This window comes from Aotus nancymaae, unplaced genomic scaffold, assembly GCF_030222135.1.
Source record: "Aotus nancymaae isolate 86718 unplaced genomic scaffold, 86718_ANA_hifiasm-v0.15.2.pri h1tg000059l, whole genome shotgun sequence".
Taxonomy (NCBI): domain Eukaryota; kingdom Metazoa; phylum Chordata; class Mammalia; order Primates; family Aotidae; genus Aotus; species Aotus nancymaae.
The window spans coordinates 50,849,804-50,873,205 of record NW_026988473.1 but is presented as its reverse complement, the minus strand read 5'-3'; the positions used below and the strand labels follow the sequence as shown (position 1 = coordinate 50,873,205).

The 23,402-nt window shown below is 44.2% G+C and overlaps 1 protein-coding gene across 5 annotated transcripts in view; it reads right to left on the bottom strand.

Annotated features, from left to right (window-relative positions):
• SCUBE2 (signal peptide, CUB domain and EGF like domain containing 2) overlaps positions 1 to 23,402 on the bottom strand; it is a 79,703-nt gene that overhangs the window by 34,560 nt on the left and 21,741 nt on the right. For 3 of the 5 annotated variants that reach the window (XM_021675137.2, XM_064365191.1, XM_064365192.1), the window contains 11 exons: positions 22,478 to 22,594; positions 21,637 to 21,726; positions 16,048 to 16,164; positions 14,946 to 15,068; positions 11,804 to 11,920; positions 9,973 to 10,095; positions 9,434 to 9,550; positions 9,080 to 9,166; positions 7,024 to 7,128; positions 4,367 to 4,522; positions 3,771 to 3,977 (listed from right to left, as the gene is read on the bottom strand). In XM_021675137.2, the coding sequence (XP_021530812.2) occupies positions 3,771 to 3,977; positions 4,367 to 4,522; positions 7,024 to 7,128; positions 9,080 to 9,166; positions 9,434 to 9,550; positions 9,973 to 10,095; positions 11,804 to 11,920; positions 14,946 to 15,068; positions 16,048 to 16,164; positions 21,637 to 21,726; positions 22,478 to 22,594 (1,359 nt within the window). The remainder of the gene's footprint in view (positions 1 to 3,770; positions 3,978 to 4,366; positions 4,523 to 7,023; positions 7,129 to 9,079; positions 9,167 to 9,433; positions 9,551 to 9,972; positions 10,096 to 11,803; positions 11,921 to 14,945; positions 15,069 to 16,047; positions 16,165 to 21,636; positions 21,727 to 22,477; positions 22,595 to 23,402) is intronic. The other 2 variants (XM_064365193.1, XM_064365194.1) reach the window with 2 other exon arrangements.

Here is a 23,402-nt window from a genome sequence, read left to right as displayed (position 1 = left end):
GAAGCAATATGCATTGGCATGATCTTTTGGGAAAGTAATTTGGTAGTATCTATTAAAGTTTTAAATATGCATGTTCTAAGTCAGCCATTGTACTTGTACAAGTCTATCCTTCAGAAATATTGGCCATGTGTAAAAAGAATGGTATTCACTGAGCACTCTTTGCAATAGAAAAATTAGCAATAACTTCTATGTTCACCACTAGGGATAGGGCTAATAAATACTGGTGTCTTCAAACAAATACAGACTGGGAAGCTGTAAAAGAAATGAGGTCGCTCCTCTATCATGTTAGAGACATGCCCTTGATCTACACTACAGTTAAAAATAGCACATAGCACTATTCAAATTGTGTTGATATTTATTTTTTATTTTGTTAAAACAGGTTCTTGGTCTGCCACCCAGGCTGCAGTGCAGTGACACAAATATAGCTCACTGCAGCCTCGAACTCCTGGGTTCAAACGATCCTCCCACCTTAGACTCCCAAGTAGCTGGGACTACAGGTGCTACCAACCAACATAAATGTATTTTTTGTAGAGACAGGATCTCACTATATTGCCCAAACTAGTATTGAACTCCTGGCCTGAAGGGATTCTCCCACCTTGGCTTCCCAAAGTGCTGGGATTACAGATGTGAGACACTGCATCCAGCCTATTTTTTTAAATGTGTTTATTTATACATAAACCTACAGTCTATTTTCAACACAATAGCCAAAGTTATCTTTTGAAACCACATCAGTTACTCTTCTGCTCAAAGCCCTCCCTGGTTTCGAGTTCCCTCTGCTGCTGCTCTGCCTTTGCTCTCCCTCCCTTCCTCTCTCAGTTCTCATCCTTCTGGCCTTCCTTCCAGTACCTTGGGGTTTTCCTATTTGTTGTTCCCTTTGCCTAAAACTCTCTTCCCCCAGATATCTCTATAGCTTGCTTCCTCCTGTCCTTTGCATCTCTGCCCAAATGACACTTTGCAATGAGGCCTTCCCTGACCACAGTCCACACTTTGGGGGAGTATGCTCTCACCCCTCACCCCTCACCTTGCCCTGGCACTTTCCTATCCACTTCCCTGGAGGCCTGCTCTCCATATCCCTATTGCCCTCTGCTACATGATAGTAATATTTTTCCTTGTTTATTGGTTAGTTTTCTACCTTCTTCCTCTAAAATTGTAAGCTGTGTGAGGGCTGAGATGTTTGCTTGTTTCTTCATTGCTAGATTCCTGGTATCTGGAATAGTACCTGGCACATAAGGTGCTCAATAAATGTTTACTAAATGAATATATAAAATTTCCTTTTTATATGTGCATAGAAACAGTTGTGGAAAAATAACACAGCAAACTATAACAGTGATTACTGCTGGGGAATGGGATTAGGGAGCTGCAACTTTCATCTTTGCTATATACATTTCTATGCCATTGGAAATATGCACTGCTTTTATAATTGAAAACTAAATTTAAAATATTTAAAAAGATAAACATAAACCATTAATATAATGATTTATGTTTATCCTTTTAACCTTCCAGGAGAGATGGAAGTGACTCCATTTTTTGGAGCTCTTTTCTGCAGATACTGAAAATAATTTCTAAAAAGAACTATCCTAGGCTTGTCTCCGCCATCTGTACCATCCAGAGCTCAGAAAACATCAGGAAGCCTGGTTGTTATGAAGTCCTAACATCATCAAATAGACCGGGAATAGAAGACACAAACACACACACACACACACACACACACACACACACAGCCTTTCCCCTGCCACATGCTGCCTGCTGGATAAAAAGCCTTTCTAATTAACACACCTGACGCTTCTTTAAACCCACTTCCTCCCTCAGCAGCAAGAAGGAGTGTCACGGGTAACTCCTTGAGCTATTTTCTCTACATGGTAAAACCTTCAACATTGCTGTCAGACCTGGACCAGATTTGATGCCATGAGGGCTACAAAATTCATCCCGTGTTAAAGGGAGCTCTTGAGACAAGATACATCGCCTCCCCTAGAAACAAATCAAATCTAATTTAGCATGACAAGCATCTCAGGGACACATTCCCACACCACAACAGCTACCCAAACCCTCTACTGAGTGTCTTTCGTAGGCTGTCGTGGTGATGCAGCCTCTGTTAAGTAACTCCTGCTCCTTATCCTTGGGCCTTTACTCCCCAGGAACATACCCATGGTAATATTAGTGATACCCTCACTGGGATCCAGTCCATGGGGCCCTTGACACTAGGTTTTCCTGACTTCTTAACTGGCCACAAAGACTCCCTGGCCAGTCCACGAGGCCTCACCCTAACAGGATAGCAGATGGGGGTGGGGTGCAGTGTAACCCTGAGAGGCCAGGATGGCCTTGACAGTTTCTGCAACTCATCCTGGAAAGTAGGGCAGCAACAGCCAACTCTCACCACTATTTTAGTATGGGAACTGGAACTCAGAATTTTAAATGAGAACAGATCAACCAGCTAGGCTGTTTTTACTTTTTTTTCTCCCTTTGCTTCTTTTTAAGAGAGAATCAGCTGGAATTAAAGTCAAGACTATATGGAAACCAGCCCCCTGTAGACAGTTACACTTGATTTTGCACTTGATTTTCACTAAGTTTTGGCAAAGCAACAAATTTGAGCTGTGGGCCTAAGGCTGACAATTATCTGGAACAAGTGCCCCTGGATTCAGCTTTGCTTATTTAGAAACACAAATTCTTACTCCTTAGCTAAGCTTCATTGCTTGGGCCTCATGATTCTACTGATACTTTGGAAAAGGACATCAGTTTATCCTGGATAAGTCTAGTTGCTGAAATTCACTCTGCTTGGGACCAGAGCACAGGCTTTGGAATCAAACCATCAATGTGATCTTAAACAAGAGAACTTAGCCCTCTGAGCTTCAGCTGTTAAATGGGAGGAATAATACCTACTTGCTGAAGGTTACAGTTAGGATTAAATGAGATAATGCAGACATGAGGTTTAGTGTTATGCTTATGACAGATAAGAACTTAATAAGTCACTATCATTATTACTATAAAGTGAGACCCCAATTTTCCCCATCTAAGACTTTTCAGGTAAAGTCTCCCATAATTACCCAGAAGAGTCTCTTGTGACAAATAAATCTCTAAACTGACCATCCTAGAATCTTGTGTCCTGGATCCTCTTGCTAGCTTTATTAGAGAGACAGAGTTGATACTTCTCAAGCGCCAGGTCTCAAATTTAATTCTGAAACACATACCACCAACACAACCCATACAATGGACTGACACTATTAGGAGCCCTGGGCTGAGGCTCTGGGGTCTTATAGGGCAGCCAAGCAGCCCCCTAGCTTTGCCTCTGCACAAAATATGGACAGGAGTTTGTTCATTACCATCATTGGTCAAGCCAGAGGGAGGCCATAAGAGGAGCTGTGATGACAGAGTGTGGTGAAGGCTCCAGGGTGCCTTACCCCTGCGGTCCGGCCCCAGCCGGGAAGAACACCATACCTCAGACCTGTAAAGGGCAACATCCCCTCTTCTCATCAACCTTGCCACTTCTCTCCTGTTCCTCAAGCCAGCAAACATTTTAGTGCCCACCACAAGCCAGATATTATGCCAGGCACTGAGGACACAGAGGTGAACAAAATCAGTCTCGCCCTAGGGAACTCTGGGCCTAGCAGGGATAACAGACACAAACACCACAGTTACTAAAGAGAAGGGCTGCCCAGAGTGTCCTCTAAAGTGAGCACTGAGAAGGTAGGATGGGCCAGACTTGCTTTTGGGTACCCTGAGTATTTATGGAGCCCAAGGCTGTGCTGTTAGCAAGAATGTCCCAGGCCACTCACCACATTGATTTTCTACGTGACCCTGGCCCACTCCACAGGACTCTGCCTGGCGTTCAGATGTTCTGGGAGGCTTTTTAGCCACGTCGAGGTTCATGCCTGAGAGCTGGAGGTGAAACTGCTCTCTGTGGGCGGCCTTTCTGAGTGTGCGAATGGCCTTCCGGAGCCGCTTCTCGGTTCGCTTTACGATGCAGCTCAGGTCACAAGAAGCTATAGAAACAAGAGGGACAGCAGTGCAGGAGGAGGTCAGGCTGCAGTGTGTAATAATAGCCAGATCAACTGCAGGCCCTTCCAACACCCCGAGCTCCCTGTGGACAGAATAGGGAGAAACCTGGAGGGGGTTACCTAACAGGCTGGGCAGCATTCAATTCAAACAGAAATTTGTGGACCAAAATGATAGCTTTGGGTTTTTATGAAGCAGAGAAAATCATCAGGTTCCAAACCAATTCAATTTAGTTTCAGGGTTAAAAAAAAAAAAAAAAACAGGAGATACTTCAGTGTTTGCATTATTTTTTTCCCCCAAGAATGGTAAGTAAAAGGCAAAGAAATAAGGAGCAAGCTGTGAGAAGCCTGGCAACGTAGACTGTTTTCAAACCAACCTGTCACCTCCTTTTGGTTAGTTTCAAGCTCAAACTCAACAGTGATAAACATTTCCTTAGGGGTGCTTGGTCGGCCAGGGGCTCGTGGGACTTGCTTGCCAGAGCTGCATGTAAGGTTTACGTAGCGGAAGCTCTCTTTTACTGAGCTGTGCTTCTCTGTATGAAGAAACAAAATTATCGGAAGCCAAATCCTGGCAAAGCACTCAGCTGAACATTTGCTAGAGCTCAGTAAACATTTCATTAAAACAACTCTCAAGGGACTAAGTGATTATCTCCAGATGCCAAGACACTGCAAGCCCTCAGCCTGGAGCACAATGACATTTTAAGTTTGAAGAGCTAGCATTGCCTCCTATATAACTTTACAATTTAGCTCTTGAAAATTCTTTTCATGAATAAATGGTAGGTGTTTCCAACTGACTGGCAACATTTGTGGAAGACAAGAACCAGGGGTCGTCTTACATTCCTTGCTGATGGTTTGGTAATGTGCACTTATATTCTCACAGTTGGTTTGCGTAAAGCTGGACAGTGATGTGCCGAGCAGGGACTGAGGCTCTGAATAAGGAATGAGCACCAGAGTGGAAAGGAAACCAACTCCCGCTTTCAGGCAAACTGACGTTGGAGTCATTCTAACCCGAAGGGAAAGCTGGAAAATCCATCAGTAGTGATGTCTCATTTTTAAACCAGGAACAATAAATGGCACAAAGCATCATAGAAGCAAACAATATCATGAAGGCATCTAGGAGGAGAGTGGAAGTGTTGCATAAGATGGGCTTTGCACATCCCTGTTCCTGACTTGGCTGTCTCCCCTCTCACCATGGTTTCCAGTGAATCTGCTAAGCCTCACCAAAGAGCAGGTCCACATAGCATCCACTCCATGAATTTGTCTCTATTTCAAAATCTTTACTGAAATGAAGTATTACCTGTATCAGATTCTTCTTTAACACTATCAGGACATTCAAGCAACAGATCAACAGGGGCCACAGGGAGGCAAATTTATTTCTTCTCCACATTTTCCCCCTAAAGATGTATCTTACCTTTGCAAAATGGTAACTTCAAATCTTAAACTGAACAGATTCTCATTTTAAATCTTTTTCCTTTTTGATGTTTCCATATGTATGTTTTTAAACATTTCATTTTGAAATAAGTCGATGTATAAAAAGGTTGCTAAGATAGTATAGAGTTCCCACATAACCTTCACTCAGGCCCCCCTAACGTTAACATCATACATTTATTAAAACTAAGACATTAACACTAGTACAATCCCATTAAATAAACTACAGGCCAAGTCTATTTTTATCATTTTTATTTATTTTATTTCATTTTATTGAGAAAGGGTTCTGCTCTTTGCCCAGGCTGGAGTGTAGTGGTGTCAACACAGCTCACTGCAAGCTCAACCTCCTAGGCTCAAGTGACCCTCCCGCCTTCACCTACTGAGTAGCTGGGACTAAAGGCACGAGCCATTAGGCCCAGCTAATTTTTTTGTAGTTTTTGTAGAGATGGGGTTTTGCCATGTGGCCCAGGCTGGTCCCAAAGTCCTGGGCTCAAGCAATCCGCCTGCCTTGGCCTCTCGGTATGAGGCACCACGACTGGTTCAAATCTATTTTTAAACAATGCCCCCTCCCTCCTCCCCTGAGATTTAAAAGTATAAATGCTCACTATGGTAAATTTGGAAAATGCAGAAAAAAAATTGAAATTACCCATCATCCTCCCACCCAGATGTAACCACAACTAATTGTATGGTGAGTTTTCTTTTTGTTTCTTCTACCACACTTTTTCTTACACAATTTGGATTGTATTAGATATATGAAATGTTTCTCTCCTGCTTTACATCTCAGCATTATAGCAAGACCATTTTCCTGTGTCATTAAACATTCTTTGAAAACACAGAAAAAATAGCTGCATAATATTCCATCAAATGGAGGTACCAAGTTTCTTAAAATTACTTACTTAAAATAGGCAGCCAAAAGTGACTAGAGTGAGCTTTAGGTTTATTTGTTTGTGTGATTTAAGAGTAGATTGGCGAAAGAAGCCTCCCTAATATATGAATCCTGATCCTTTTTATTTTTAATCTCCAAAAGTATTCTATGAAATAATACTGGAACTGTGTGCTGGGAAAGAAAGAGGAATGTTCGATTCTGCTTTTCTCAAGAAGGCCAGTTCTACTTGGATGGTATTTGCTTTGCTGAAGCCAATGGGGTCATTGCTTCCAAAAACTAGACCCAGCAGGAAAGCTGGATATTAGATCTTTATTCATCAAAGTTATCTTTTCTGAGCCAAACCTTTTTTTCATTTCTTTGGCTTATAGTTCAAGCAAACTCTCAGATCTAGAAAATTTAACCCAATATGACCACACATGGCTAATTCATCTGAAGCCTTTATTGACTTCTATGAACTTGTGGGTTCCCCAGAGCCTCACCAACTATACCATGCAAAGGAAGCCCCGAAATGTAACCCCAGAACTACGTAAGTGTGTGTGAAGTTATGCTCTTCTTCCTCTTGGGATGAGTCCCTGGAGGTTCTGGATGGTTTAATCCCATCTTGCAGTGTGCTTGGATTGGCTGGACAGCCCCTGGTCCCCATGGACCTCCAGCTTGGCTGGCCACAGGCCCCTTCCCACATGCAGGCAAGCTCCCTACACCAACCTTCTGATTCCGTACCTGGTAGTGCTGGTCGCAGACCCTCAGGAAACAGCTCAGCCTTTTTCAAACTACACTTGCCTTCATTTAGCTTAAAGGTTACACTTGTTCTGATGGTGGCGACATCTTCAGAAAGAAACAAGTGAGAGATGTTACCTTCAGAGGCAAAAGAATGGAGACACCAGATGGGAAGCAGCAAGCTGTCCATCGGCAGCTCCCACGACACATGGCACACCCTCAGCCCATCTCCTACCCTGAGGCCAAGAGAGGCTTGGATCATGGGGTACACATTGCCCTGGACTGGGGCCACCAGGAGACTCCTAAAAGTTACCGTTACCCCCTCATGTGAGAGACAAATCCAGTGCTCAAATATAACAGAGGCCAGCCTGGCCAACATGGTGAAACCCCATCCCTACTAAAAACACAAAAATTTGCTGGGTGTGGTGGCGCACATCTGTAATCCCAGCTACTCAGGAGGCTGAGGCAGGAGAATCGCTTGAACCTGGGAGGTGGAGGTTTCAGTGAGCTACGATCATACCACTGTACTCCAGCCTAGGCGACAGAGTGAGTGAGACTCTATTTCAAAAAATATATATATACACATATAACAGAGGGTCAAAAATAGCCTCCACAGTGAAATAAAAGATGAAGTCATTTTTGTGCCTTCCTGAGAAAGAAGGCCAGAATCCCCCAGTTCAAATCTGGATAAGCCTGTTTGGCGAAATGGTGAAGGGCAGATTTTCCTAAACAAGCCTGTCATGGGAGGACAGGGCTGAGGGAGCTGTCATTCCAAACACAAATGGCACTCACTAAACATGGCTAGGCTCTGAGGTCTGAGAGGAAGTAAGGGTCCCACTTTGAGGGCCTGATGTGCAAAATTCTGTTCTCTTCCCAGGGTCAGTCAGTCTTAACCATATGGTAGGCTCTGAAGTCAATGCCCTAGCTCCTTTAAGTTGTGGTGAGAACTTGAGAAAGTTACTTAATATCCCTGAGCCTCAGCGTCCTCATCTGTAAAACAGACATAATTACAGTACCTATATTACCAGGCTGTTGTAAGGATAAAATAAGATAATGCATTTTAAAAAAGGAAAATGTTTAGCTCCCTGCTTGGTACACAGTAATAACTGAATAGCTATTAGCTATTTGCTTGCCTACCCTTGGGGTGGCCTAAATCACCAAGGAACCGTCACTGAGAGATTTGGTGAAACAGACCATGATGTCTGCCCTGGTTGAGTCCAAACGTGCACTGAAAGGGCAGTGATGGATAGTGCAGGAGACTCTGGACCCAAATTGTCTGGGTTCAAATCCCAGCTTCCCTATTTCTTATCTAAGCCACTTTGGGCAAGTTATTTCACTTCTCTGAGCCTCAGTTTCTTCATCTGGTTAATGATGATAATAGCAAAATTTCCCCAGAGGGTTGTAGTATGGCTTAAGTCAGTTAATATGTGTACTATGGTGGCTGGCATATTTGAACGGCTCAGTCAACACATGCGAGCTGTACTGTCTTGCTTTGAGTCTCTAGTTTTGCTTATATATGTAATATGGACATCAGGATATAATATGAACCTCATTCAGGTGTTCTGATAACATAATGACAAAGGTGTCTATATCCAGGAGGACACAGCCTCCTGAAAACCTTGGATTTCATTCTTCATCTTTTGGCAAACAGGAAAAGGTTTGGACCCTTTTCTCAGCACAGAATCCCTGCCGCCCCTGCTCTGCCCAAGCCTATTTCTGTCCATGCCATGTGCCCCAGACACACTCCCTGGGCCTCTGAGGTGCTCTGGAGTCCAGACCACTGGTCCTGGAGTTCTGTGGGCCTCTGCCCAGGATGATGACCCTCCAGGGCTGACCACAGCCCCTTCTAACACACAGTGGCCACTCAGTAAGTATCTGTTATGTGGGAGAGTCACATTCAGGGCACCTGGGCTGCAGACAACAGCACCCTGGAACATGCTCACAGCATCAAGGACATTAAGAGAAAAAAAACGAAGCCAACATCCAGGAACAGCACCCCCTAAATGAAGCCCCTTGAACACTGTGAGCCCCAGAGAGAACATGTAGATTTGGTAATTACCCCCAAAAGCAGAGTCATTTGATTTTTGTTGTTTGCTCCTGAGAGGAGAGGAAGAGCCGCAGGTGACAGAGTAGGCCCCTTGCAGTCCTGACAGACAGAATGTGATTTGTCAAATGCATAAGCAAGGTTACAGGCTATCCTGGTAGCAGCTAAAATCCCCTCCCCATCCCATTCCACACGGGCCACTAGAAAAACACCCAGTATATGGAGTCTCAAATCATGGACCTCTCAAAGCATGGTGGTCAGGGGCATCTGGTGGAGGGCCTGGAAGCCCTTTGAGGGACTCTAACAGCTGGAGACCACAGAGGCCTGGCCCCACATGAGGTCCTGCCCTGGGAACCGGGCCCCACTCACCTGAAGAGAGGTCAATGCCAGAGTGACATTTGAGGAAGCACCTGTCTCCTCCGCCACTCTTACCGCAATGCAGGGACACGTGGGGTGACACACTTGTGGGCGGGAGCCCCTTCACTTCTAGACAGGACAAAATAGACACTTGCAGAAAGAGAAGGACATTTCCAAGTGTGACAAGGATGATTGAGTCCCAATCACCAAAGTCCCCAAGAAAAGAAGGTAGAGCCGATGCCCCGCACAGAACACAGATGCTAGGCCTTATTCCTACCAAGGGAAAGGAGCCCCTGATATGCCATTTTTTTCATGCAGAAAAGCAACCAGGAAAACAGAAGTGAGTTCCAACCTATGCAGAAGCACAGAAGGAAACACCAAAGATCCTGCAAAGTATCTCCTGTTTTTGAACTATTTAAAGAACGGCTGCAGCAGCTGGTGGGGAAGTCAGCGGAGGGAGGGCAGGGTTGGATGTGGGAGTGTGCAGAGCCACACTGCCTCTGGGCCAGTGGTCAGCCCACTGTCTGAGTGTGTGCCTTGGTGGCCCTTACCCACACAGTCTTTTTTATTCCAGTGGAGCTTGTACCCAGGGTGGCACTGGCATTCGTAGTTGCCCACTGTGTTCACACAGACCTGCTGACAGCCTCCGTTGTTGATGCTGCACTCGTCGGTGTCTGCAGAACAAAATATTCTCCTGTCACAGCAGCTTGTCACTGAACAGGCTGACACAGTCCCTACCTTGAGGAAGGAGCAGCAGGGGAGTCACAAGGTTAAAACTCACTAAACAAAGGGAGCACTGACTGCCTTTAGCATGAGCACTCAGCACCAGCTAACTGCACACCCCACTCCCCACCCAGCAAATTTCCTGGCACGGGGCTCGATATGGCTTTTTTTTTTTTTTTTTGAGATTGAGTTTCACTCTTGTCACTCAGGCTGGAGTGCACTGGCATGATCTTGGCTCACTGCGACCTCTGCCTCTGGGGTTCAAGTAATTCTCCTGCCTCAGCCTCCCGAGTAGCTGAGATTACAGGCATGTGCCACCATGCCTGGCTAATTTTTGCATTTTTAGTAGAGACGGGGTTTCATCATGTTGGCCAGGCTGGTCTCGAACTCCTGACCTCAGGTCATCCACCTGCCTCCCCAAAATGCTGGGATTACAGGCATGAGCCACTGCACCCAGCCTCAAGCTCCATTTTGACCAAAGCATTCCCCCCATTAGCAATACTCAGAAGGGTCCACACTCTACTTTCAGATGTCCAAACTCAGACACCACACAGACTTCTACTTTAAAACTCTGCCATTCTCCTGAGCTGCTCAGCAAGGGAGGCAGACAGAATTGAGACTCCCTGTTTAACCATTTACACAGGTGAGGCACAGAGAAAGGGAAGTGACTGCACGAATTCCCATCAACCTGAGATGGAGTCCAGGTCAAAAGGTGGCTCCACCTAAACCCAGACATACGTCCATACTCAGGGTACATTTCCTCGAGGTTTCCTGAAGGAGTATGTTTTTGGCTATGCCAAGGATGTGTTGAAAGGGAGAAGGGAGATAACTATCGCTAACAAATCACTAGTATCCATTCGTCTTAAGCACAAGACAGGAGGATTGGGCAGGAAGTATTTAAGCCTACTCCACTCCCCCAGTCATCAGATTCACCCAGCAATCTTTGCGAATACAGGTTCAGATCCCCAAATCCTGTAGATCCTTAGGAAGATGATCTTGGAAGCCCTAGACATTCTGAATTGGAATCTGAACCTGTATTCTCAAAGATTGCTGGGTGAATCTGATGACTGGGGGAGTGGAGTGGGAGTCAGTTGGTACCAAATCCAGTTTATGGTATAGCCTGCTTGACCATGAGGTTAGGAGACATGAGAACATGTTGCAAAATGGGCCGAGAGAGGAGAAACTTCATAGTTCCACTTCCAGCTCAAAGACCTAGTTGTGGGACTCAAACTAAGGCTTTGCAGCCAATTCCTACGCACAGCAGGTCTGTGGAATTGGTGGGTGGCCTGCCAAGCCTCTCTGAGGACTGTGACTTTACTATCTACTGGGATGTTCCAGCAGGTAGGGTGTCAGCTCTGGAGAGACCTTCTCACTCTCTGAATACAACCACAAGTCAATCAAGTCAATGGAGAATTCACAGCTGGAAGAGCTCAGCCCCTCTCTCTGCTCCATTTCACACTTAGTGGGTTAAAGGGATACATGTGGGGAGATTCCTTTAACAGATCCTTCTTTTGAGTTAATGGACTCACTGCTATTATTCAGGGACTGGAATGTACATTTCATCCCCCGACATAGGAAAGCAAACCTCAGGGGTGGGCCCTGCTCCCCTCCAGGCCCAGCCTCAATCCCCTCCCAAATCAACAGGGGCAGTCTGCTCACCTCCACAGTGGGTGAAGCCATACAGAGTGTACCCTTGGTTGCAAGCACAAGCAAATGTGCCAGGGTGGTTGATGCAGCTGTGGTCACAGGTCCTATCCAAAGAGCACTCATCCACATCTGTAATGGTCAAAGGGAGAGGGGAGCTGAAACCCACTCTGAGGGATGAGTGAAGAATAGGTTTATGATAAATACCAGTTGCTGACCAACACAAAAACAATACACACAGGGTAAAAAACATTATCTATCCATTCTCCTCACTTGCTTGTGAAAGAAAGTGTGGAGCAGCCCACAAGAATTATACTCACTGCCGTGGCCCTCATTTCCACATCCTGTTGCAAACTGCACTCGCCTCAAAGCTCAGTTGATCTCTCTCACCCATGCGTACTTGCAGGGCTGAGTAATTTAAAATGTTTAAATGAAGCCAAATGATATAACATACCTAAAAGAGGTTTTGTAAGCTACAACGTGCTAGCAATTGTCACATAACTATTGATTGGTAAGACAGCAATAGTAATTTATTAACTATGGCAAATTGAAAGTCGAAACACGTGGTTTGGAGGTGAATCTAGTTCCCATCCCTTTCTGATCTCAGAATTAGTCTTCTGGCCCCAAGAGGCCAGTTAATCCTGGGTTTTAATGCCCTCTGCACTGAAAGAATGTATTAATACAAATATCCTCAGTAATTTTCTCTTTGCAGACCCTGAAATGTGGTAGTTCCACTCTACATTGGATCCTCTTGGCCATGCCTTGGTTTTGTTCCACCCCCACGTTCCAGGCCCACGTGTCCACTCTCCTCCGGGTTCAGTGTGGAAGCCTTCTTGACTGCAGCTGGGGTCATACACAGCAGCATTTGTCCATCTCATCATCTCTTTTCCCCAGGTCTGGCCCTCAACCTCTTTCCTGTAGGCTGGACTTTGAGTGCTTCAGTCTCTGACCTCTTTGGAGGATTTTAACAGAGTTACAACTTGTGTCTCCAAATAGATAAACCAGGACCAGTGCAGCACACAGTCGAAGCCAACTAGACCACTGCTAGACCACTTTTTCAACACCGAGTGTGCCATGAGAAACTATGTTAATAAAAAAACATTTAGAAGGAACAGGAAGAATGGAAAAGCAAAATAAAAAAGGGGAAACTCTTGCAAAACCTCTTTATCCCTAGCTTTTCCCAGAAATCCTGGCATTTCTTCAGTAAATTTGTCCTGTGAAAATATTTGTTCTACCAAGACAGATCAGTGAAAAATGAGAAAAACCTAGTTTCTTCCCTAGGAATTGATGCCATTTTATAAAATCTGTTATTAATATCAGCAGTTGTCGAGAAAGTGGACTTGTTCAGTAGCTGACTTTGGCTGCTCAGTACGGGCTCTCGCTTTGCCAAAAATAATGAGATCACTTTTCTAATTCCTTTTTAATGTGTTTACACAGCTTCAACAGTATTGCTTGCTCTATACCTTAGGAAACATTATGTGGAACAGCAAATTTGCTTTCCAAGTCAAACTGAAGAAAACCACACAATAATTACCTAGAATTAACTAACTGAATTTAAAGGGGAATATACTTGAACTGCCTGACAAATTATCTATAAGAACAAACCAAGAGAAAAACAAAACAAACATCAAACCATGTTTTTTAAAAAAGGTAATGCTACATCTTTTTCTGAAATGAAATCAGATGTTATATTCTGATTTTTATTTAATTCTGAGGGTTTTGTTTTGTTTTGTTTTTTGTTTTGAGATGGAGTCTCACTCTGTCGCCCAGGCTGTAGTGCATTGGCGTGATCTCGGCTCACTGCAACCTCCTCTGCCTCCTGTGTTCAAGCAATTCTCCTGCCTCAGTCTCCCAAGTAGCTGAGACTACAAGTGCCTGCCACCATGCCCTCCATCACACCTGCCTAATTTTTGTATATTTAGTACAGACAGGGTTTCGTTACGTTGGCAGACTGGCCTCCCAAAGTGCTGAGATTATAGTGTGAGCCACCACACAGCCTAATTCTGAGATTTCTAACAGAATAAATTAGGTAGTCCTTATTCCCAAAAATGCAGCAAGAATATATGACAGCACATCTTTCCTAAGAACTTCTTCCTGCATATCAAAGGGAAAGTGCTCATCTAAAAACAGTTATTAATACTAACTAACAACAACTGCTACCCAGAAAAGTCCCCTTGCTGCAGCCCTTATATGGAAAGGATGCATTTGAGGAGTCTGAAATCCTCTCTAAGGATCAACAAGCATCTCCTCCTCACAAGCCCTCCCCGTCCCTCTCTGCCTTCCCTCTCTTCAAAGATCAAAGGCTGGTCACTTAAAACAAGTGCTGGGCTGGGTTCAGTGGCCCACGCCTGTAATCTCAGCACTCTGGGAGGCCGAGGCAGGCAGATCACCTGAGGTCAGGAATTCGAGATCAGCCTAGCCAACATGTGAAACCCTGGCTCTACTAAAAATTCAGAAATTAGCTGGGTATGGTGTTAGGTGCCTGTAATCCCAGCTACTCAGGAGGCTGAGGCAGAAGAATTGCTTGAACCTGGGAGACAGAGGTTGCAGTGAACCAAGATGGTGCCACTGGACTCCAGCCTAGGCAATTGTGAGACTCTGTCTCAAAATAAATAATTTTAAAAAATAAAACAAGTGCTGTAAAAAAGAGACCAACTGGCACATAATCTTGATCGTAGATTAACCACAACTTTTTGCTGAGGGGGCATGTTAACTAAATCTATAGACTTTTGCCATCAACTTTTGTGATAAATAACGTTAAAGGAAATTTTAGAAAAGGAAAATTGTTCATAATATCAACACCCCACTGCAACCCTGTTTGCATTCTGTTTTCCATTCCATTTCTAGCAGTGAGCTCTGCTGTAATCACATCAGCTGGGTTCTTTAAGGTGTTCTCTAACCATTAATAGCTTAATTTCCAAAATATACCTGTGATCGACATGAGTGTTTTGATTCTACCTAATGGATGAAATGAGTGAAGGCTTGAGTCATACATTTTATGAAGAAAAAAAATGAAATGAGTGAAGCCTAGGATAAAAGTTGGATTAGTGGCCCTGTCAAGAAGCCTGATGAGCCAGTCTCTGCCAGGAGGGGGTTACATGGTCTCTGCTCCAACCAGTGGGCCGTTGCATGGCACAGCTATGTTTTCAGCACATACCTTGGCAAGACTTCTCATCTGTTAATAATTTAAATCCTTTTTTGCAGCTGCAGTCAAAACTGCCCACGGTGTTTTTGCAGAAATGATCACAACCTCCATTGCGGGTCTGGCACTCGTCAATATCTGCAACAGGCAAGCATCGGGCACATCAGAGAGCAACACTTGCCTCATTTTCCACAGCTCCCTGACGGGCCATTGTGTGTGTTCATTAGTCTCTGCAATTAAAAGAAAACTCAGAAAAGCATTTAAGAATGTTTGCTGATGTTTTTAACCTTACACATGTTTTCTTGTCTGGCTGGTAACCAGTTTTGAAAGACAAGTGTTTCATCATCTTGAGAACTCTGACTTATGATGCCCTTGACTGGCATTAAGGAAACAAACTCTGGGAAAAAATGATGATGTCCTATTATATTCTCATCTTGTATTGCTGTCTCAAGATAAGATGGGTCCCTTTAGTACACCGTATATTCAAGTTTAATGATTAAAGCTATAAAGGACTACAGCATTTGTTTTGGCAAGTTACACGATGATCAAATAGCTTCAATGTTTTAAAATGATTCCTGATACTCAATCTTATCTTTCCCAGTTTCGTCTGGTAATTGGTTATCTGCTTCTTATCATGCTAAAGGACGAATCCTTTGTACTCTTGCCCGCGAAATACAAGCAAGTCATTGGGGTCTCTCTCCATCAGTAAAAGTTAATGGTACAGTTATTCATTAAGCCCTCTGGATAATCATCTTGACTACTATTTACATAAAAATATCTAGGCTATTATGTATGATATGTTGATATTATCTCCCGCAAATGAATGCTTCCTTTAACTGCCTTTTTCTAATAAGGCCACGGTCTGAAATGAATTATTTGATGCTTGTAGAGGCTGACCTCCTCAACAATTAGTGTAATTAAGTTGGTTATAATTAAGCTTACTCAACTATAACCTTCCACTAGCCAAGGGAAAAAAAGCTTCCATTGATATGAATCATAAGCAAATCTGGAGTCACTTGGGGTATGGAGGGTATGCCCCCTTTATCCCCACATGTTAGCAACATGGGTCTTCCCTCCATAACCGGGCACCCAGCCTCCCTGGAGAGGTGGAGGCTACCTTTACATGTCTTCCCATCCAACTGGAGAGTGAATCCAACAGGACAGCTGCAGCGAACACCTGTCGAAGTATCCTTACAGGTGCGGTCACAGCCTCCATTGTTGACAGCACATGTTTCTGGCAAGGAGGTAAGAAAAGACAATTAGCTTCCTAAAGGAGTGCTGATACAGCTGACGAAGGTCATGGAAGCCAAGCAGCATGGTGGGGTACTCATGGGTACACCCCAGGTCTCTGCTACCTGCAGATGGGCTAGAAGGAGAACAGGTGCAGCTAAATGAGTTCTAGTTCCTGAGGAAGATTGTCAGGGTGACCAGAGGGGTAAAGATGTCTCCCAACCTGCAGAGCCACTCCCCCTACTGGCAGATTGAAAGCCACTGAAAGTTCCTGCTGATCTGCAGCCAGCAACCTGCTAAGTAGGACCGCGTCTGGCAGGCTAGAGGTGAGTGCAGAACAGGACAAACGGGATGGTCCTTTCTTAATCTTGAACCTTCTCCTATCAATATGAGGAATGTGCAAAGCAAGAGTGGGTAAGCATTGCCGCCCCAACCACTGCCTTGTTGCAGACTCCTGTCTTCACCCTTGTAACTTCACCGCCAATTTACTCAAGTTAGAAGTTTCACTTTCCCTGAAAGGAGAAAGCCCTTTCATAACCACCTGAAAAATAAGCCACATTGTTAAATTGCAACTATGGAGATGATTGCAACTATGGAGATGAGAAACAATAAGCAAACAGCCTTCTAGTTCTGTATCTCATACAGTGAGTCCAAGTAATAGACAAGTACTATTCAACAGTTATTGAATTGTTAGCACATAGGCATCTAGAAACATGATTTTTTTTTTTTCCATAGCTACCTCATTTTAAAGGCTGGGGGTGAGGTGTGGGGGTGGGGGTGGTGGCTTACCCCTGTAATCCCAACACTTTGGGAGGCCAAGGTGGGAGGATCGCCTGAGGCCAGCCTGGGCAACATGGTGAGACCCCCATCTCTATAAAAATTTTTAAAAATTAGCCAGGCATGGTGACACACACCTGTGGTTCCAGGTACTCAGGAGGCTGAAGCAGGAAGATCACTTGAGCCCAGGAGGTCAAGGTTACAGTGAGCCATGTTTGTGCCACTGCACTCCAGCCTGAGCAACAATGTAAGACCCTGTCTCAAGAAAAGAAGAAAAAAAAACCCTGAAGGGGACAAGCTTAATCCTAATTAAACATGCAGATACGACATGTATGTTTATCTCTGTTCCGTTCAAAACCTCACAAATATGAGAATAAATAACAAATTTTTTAAAGTATAAATCCTTAAAGACAAAGAAAATACAATAGATGAAAGATGTCAAATATTCTGGAAGTGGAATGTTAGCAGAAAAGCAGTATCTGACATAGAAGAAAGCTAGATCCTAGTGGTCTGCAGAAGGGGTGCTGACAACTGGTAAACTCATGTGAGCCCCCAGAATCCTAGAAAGACTCAGGAATTGGACGTATCAAGTTATTCTAGAGGCAGAGATGAGGACGGAGTTAAAAACAGGATCGGACAGGGGGCTAGGGGAGGGATAGCATTACGAGAAATACCTAATATAGATGACAGGTTGATGGGTGCAACAAACCACCGTGGCACGTGTACACCTATGTAACTAACCCGCACGTTCTGCACATGTACTCCAGAACTTAAAGTATAATTTTAAAAATAACCAGGAAGATTAATGAAGAATCTGCATCTGAAAGATATAAACCCCCGAGTTCCTCCTTAATTCCATATAGCCATGTGACTACCCCTCTCCTATTCTGGCTATAGCAGAGAAGTCTGGACCAGAGAGGCACCAGGCTCAAGGGCACCAAGAATAGCAGAGGAGGAGAGGGAGTGCCATCAGGTGAAAGTCTATACTCTGAAAAAGAGATCTCAAACCCTCTTGCCCCTCCCCCCCGCTCCCTCAGCTCCCTACTGGCAGATTTAAAGCCACTGAAAGTTTCGAAAAGCTATGTTAAAATAACAGTCATTGAAAGTTCCACAAAGCTATGTTGAAACAACACTGCAACCCAGGATGCCAGCAGCTAAGCCTATAGGCAGGTGACTGAAGGACTCCTCTCCAGCTAAATTGACTTGCCCAAACAAAAAGACCTAACCGTATTAGCATTCAAGGATCTCCAGATGAAATGGTTAAGTCACTGCCTGGACACTCAAACATGAAGCCCACCAGTCAATAGAATATCCAATTGGCTTTTTAGTATTTCATTATTAAATATGAAAAATCGGTCAAGAATCACTAGACATTTCTGGAAAGCCTCTAATATGGAATAAATATACCAGATCAAACAAACAGAGAAAAAGAAACTTGGAGGAAACAAAGATAATCTAGAGAACAGAAGAGGAGTTAAAATCTTATAATTAATTTCCTCAGGGAGATAAGAAAAGCATCCATGAAATAAGAGTAGGTTCCTAAAACAAAAGACCAAAGTAAAATTCTTGAAAAATTAAAATATGAAAATGAAAAATTTTAAAGAATCCCATGGAAAGATTAGAAGAAACAAATGAAAACTCTCCTAGAAAGCAGAACAAAAATACAAAGGAGAGAAAAGAGAAAGAACAAAAATACAAGGGAGAGAAAAGAAAAAAAAATTAGAGGGTCAATCCAGGAGTTACAACAGCTAGCTAATAAGAGTTCCAGAGGGAAAGGACAGTGAAAATGGAGTAAAGAAATTTATCAAAGAAGACAGGCGCAGCAGCTCACATCTGTAATCCCAGCACTTTGGGAGGCCGAGGCTAGTGGATCACTTGAGGCCAGGAGTTCAAGACCAGCCTGGCCAACATGGCAAAACCCCATCTCTACTAAAAATTAGCCAACCATGGTGGCATGTGACTAGTCTCAGTTACTCGGGAGGCTGAGGCAGGATAATTGCCTGAACCCAGGAGGCGGAAGTTGCAGTGAGTTGAGATCTCACCATTGCACTCCAGGCTGGGAGGCTGGGCGACAGAGTGAGCCTTCTCCAGAAAAAAAAAAAAAGAAAAGAAAACCACACACAAAAAGAAATCTGTCAAAGAAAATTTCTCAGAACCAAGGTACTTGAATGTTGATATTGAAAAGTACTCACAATAGGTGGGCAAAATCCCACAATAAGGAAAATTATTGTAAAATTTCAGATCGCTGGGGACAAGGAGAAGATCCTGGAAGTGTTCAGAGAGAAGCTTTCACAGGTTTCATACAAAGGATCAAGAATAAAAATGAGTTTAAACTTCTCAAAACAACACTGCCTTCTTGAAAACAATGGTGCACTAACTTCAAAACAGTGATGGAAAATTCTTTCCAATTCTGACTTTTACACTGAGCCAAAATTCTCAATAAAGGGTGCAGGTAGAATATAAAGGCATTTTCAGGCATGCAAATATTTAAATACCTCTATCTCATTTACTGGATAAACTAACGAGAGACAAGACGAAGGATCCACTCAAGAGGAGAGTGGCAAAAGGAATTACAGGCTGATGGTAAATGCCCAGATGAGAGACATGCACTCAGCCAAGATATCCAGGCCCTGCTAGGGCAGGCTGGAAGCCTCCGAGAAATTTTTTTACGAAGAAAATTGAATTGATAAGTTACCTACACTGTATTTGAACACATTAAAAAGTGTTTTATAGCTTTATGTCAGAAATTTGTAAAAGAACAGGTAAGAGGTACTTAGAAAACTAAGTAAACAAAGAAAATATAATCATAGCACATTACATGACTCAGGTGAATCATACTTAGCTATTCAAAGTCAGAATAATGTAAGCACGTAATATTGATTTAAATCGTGAGAAGACTATATGAAGGGTATAGGGAGAGAGCAGATGTGTGTGTGTTTTGAGTGGGGAATCAGTGAGAGCTAAAGCCTAGTCTTTCAAATCTACCACCTAAAACAGACACATCAAGAAATAACTAAGGCCAAGCATGAAGGCTCACATGTATAATCCAAATACTTTGAGAGGCCAAGGTAGGCAGATTGCTTGAGCCCAGAAGTCAAGACCAGCCTGGGCAACATGGCGAAACCTCTTCTCTACAAAAAATACAAATATTAGCCAGATGCAGTGGCGCGTGCCTGTAGTCCAGCTACTCAGGAAGCTGAGGTGGGAGAATCCCTCGAGCCTGGGAGATGGATGTTGCAGTGAGACATGATCACACCACAGCACCTCAGCCTGGGGGCAACAGAATTAGGCTCTGTCTCAAAAAAAAAAGAGAAAAGAAAGAAAGAAAGAAGGAAAGAAATAACTGTATACCCTTCATTTTTCAGAAATATGGGAGAGGAGGAATCAGAAGAAGAAACAACTAGAAGAACTGAATATTGTTGTCTCTGGCAAATGGGATGAAGAAACGGGAAGTTATGAGACAGGAAATGATGCAATTCATTACAAGCCTAAAAGTAATTAAGTTTCTATGTTACTCATATGTACTATTTTCACTTAAGACAATGAAAAATGATAATTTCTAAAGAACAGAAAAGCGCTCAGAAAGGTTACCTGCTTGGTAACCAATGGCTGTGCGATACCTTGCCTGACTGTTAAATCCAGAAACTGTCAAAAGATGGGTTTTGTTTAGGTTGAGCCAAACTTTCTCCAGAAGGAGTAATGCACCAAAGGATCTGTCTGACTCCCACCCCACTGGCCACCACCTCTATTTCTGCTTGTCTCCAGCTTGACTGCTGGACCTGCAGGCAGGCCTTCCCTTGTCCCACAGCCAAGTGCTGCCCCTCTCCATTCATCTCTCCACCATTATCAGCTGAGTCAGAAATAGAAGACTCAGTGGACACAAAAAAGGACTAGCTACCATTCTGAGCTAGAGGCTGCTTCAGAGGAAGAGAGTTGACTTCACTGCCCACCCACTCGGTCCCAGGCAGTGGACTCCGGGCACCTTTGCATATTATTATTTTAATTGAGCATATTGACTGATATGGTCAGGCTTTATTTCCCCACCCAATCTCATCTTGAGTTATAATCCCCATAACCCCCTTGTGTCAAGGGAGAGATCAGGTGGAGGTGATTGGATCCTGGGGGTGGTTTCCCCCATGCTGTTCTCATGAGATCTCATGGTTTTACAAGTGTTTGGTAGTTCCTCCTGCATTTATTCTTCCACCTTGTGAAGAAGGTGCCTTGCTTCCCCTTTGCTTTCCACCATGAGAGTAAGTTTCCTGAGGCCTCCCCAGCCAAGTGAAACTGTGAGTCAATTACACCTGTTTCCTTTATAAGTTAACCAGTCTCAGGCAGTTATTTATGGCTGTATGAAAATGGATGAACACACTGGCCCTAAGAAGTGGACTATTACATCCATTTCAAAGAAAGACCAAGAGACAGAGCCTCAGGGAAGTTTGCCAAGTCTTACAGCTAGGTGGGGGCTGTGCTGGGATGTTAACCTGATTATTCTGATGGCCATGAAACCAGGGGTCTTGCTTAGTTGGTGATTAAGCAACAGCACTGGTGAAGAACAGACACACACCCTGGCTTCACAGGGGCTGCTCACCCCGGTCCAGCTGGTCTGAGGGCATGTGGCTCCCAAATTCAGGTCTGATGCAATAAGTTGGGATGAGAAAGGGACAATGGCAGTGGCCAAGTGAGGAGTGAAGGCGCCTACCCATAAGCAGCCGCCGTTTCACCCGTTTATCCCCATCCACCACTGATGTGGCATTGCTCTCTGTCACCTCCAGGGCAGTGTCCTCCCGCTCTACAAGAGAAGCAAAAGAGCACAGTTCTCAGACTGAATGAGTTAGATAGTTCATCCCCTGTACAACCACATTTGCTGAAATCCCAGACATGAGAACAATGTAAGATATGTGACTCTCTTCAAGCAATAAAAATGTGTTGTAATGAGGCTCTGTGGGAGACACAGCATGTTAAAGGGCCATAGATCCTCAGCAAACATTAAACATGGAAAGATTTTGGAAGTATATTGCACTGACCAAGAAAACACTGTAATGCAAGCTTCAGATTCACTCCAGTCCCCTGAGTCCAGGAAAAAAAGAGCCTTGGGCCTGGAAATCTCTAAAATGGAGCTATCGAAGGACACACCGTGAAGGGCAGGGCAGGCATCCCCCCAGAAATATGCAGCCCAGGCTCCTGCTGGCCAGAAGTGCTGCACGATCACAAATAGCTCTAACTTCATATTGCCCTGGCCTCTTGGGATGGGTTGTACCAGTCTCCGGAATACCAGCATTAGGAGCAGCCTGGTCCAGGAGAGGAGGAAGGGCTTTCCAAGGTCACACAGGGAGAGGGGGGCCTTCCCTGCAGGCCGAGATCACTCCCACTGCAGCATGCAAAGCAGCACAGGGCCTGTTTGGGGGGCCGTGAGGGGGGCGGGTGGCAAATGCACCGGAAACAGCCTGCATCTGTCCTAAACACCATGAAGGGGTAGGGGTAGGGGTAGAGGACAGGCAGGCTGGGGCAGACCCTCACTCAGTGTTGGGGTCACCACTCACCAAGGCAGCTCCTTCCATCTGTGTGCATCTTGTACTGTGGATGGCAGCTGCACTCTGGGCCGTCAGCTGTATCTTCACAGGAGTGCTGGCACCCACCGTTTCCATGGTTACAGGTCACTGAGAGCAAAATGAATCAATACATAAAGCATTGAGATTTCCACAACCAGGGCTGTGTTTGCTCCAGAGAAACTCTGATTTTCATTCTGCAAATATTTGCACATCTAGCGCATGCCAGGCATGGTGCACGAAAGAGATAACTCAGAGTCAGACCCTGTGGTGTCTGTGTAAGCAGACAGTTACAATACAAATCATAGCAATGCTGAAACATGGGTTTAAACAAAGTCATACAGGAAGAGGGAGATGGGAGAGTTGCAGGGGGCGGTTTTTGTTGTTTTTTTTTGAGATAGAGTCTGGCTCTGTCACCCAGGCTGGAGTGCAGTAGTGCGATCTCAGCTCACGGCAACCTCCACCTCCCGGGTTCAAGTGATTTTCCTGCCTCAGTCTCCCAAGTAGCTGGGATTACAGGTGCATGCCACCACGCCCAGCTATTTTATTTTTTGTATTTTTAGTAGAGACGGGGTTTCACTGTGTTAGCCAGGATGGTCTCAATCTCCTAACCTTGTGATCCTTCTGCCTTGGCCTCCCAAAGTGTTGGAATTACAGGCGTGAGCCACCATGCCCAGCTGAGATTTTTATCATAAAAGGGAAATTATACCAAGAGATTCTAGACCACTGCTTTGTCCTATCTAGAGAAGTTTACCTATCAGTACAGCTGTATGGGGGCTTTGGAAAATGCTATAGCAGTTTATGCTGGAATAGAACAGACAATATTTAATTTGTATATATATATGTCAGAATTTCTCTCATCAGATTCAATCTAGATTAGTTAGAAGGAAAGATAATCACAGGATGATTCTGCACACAA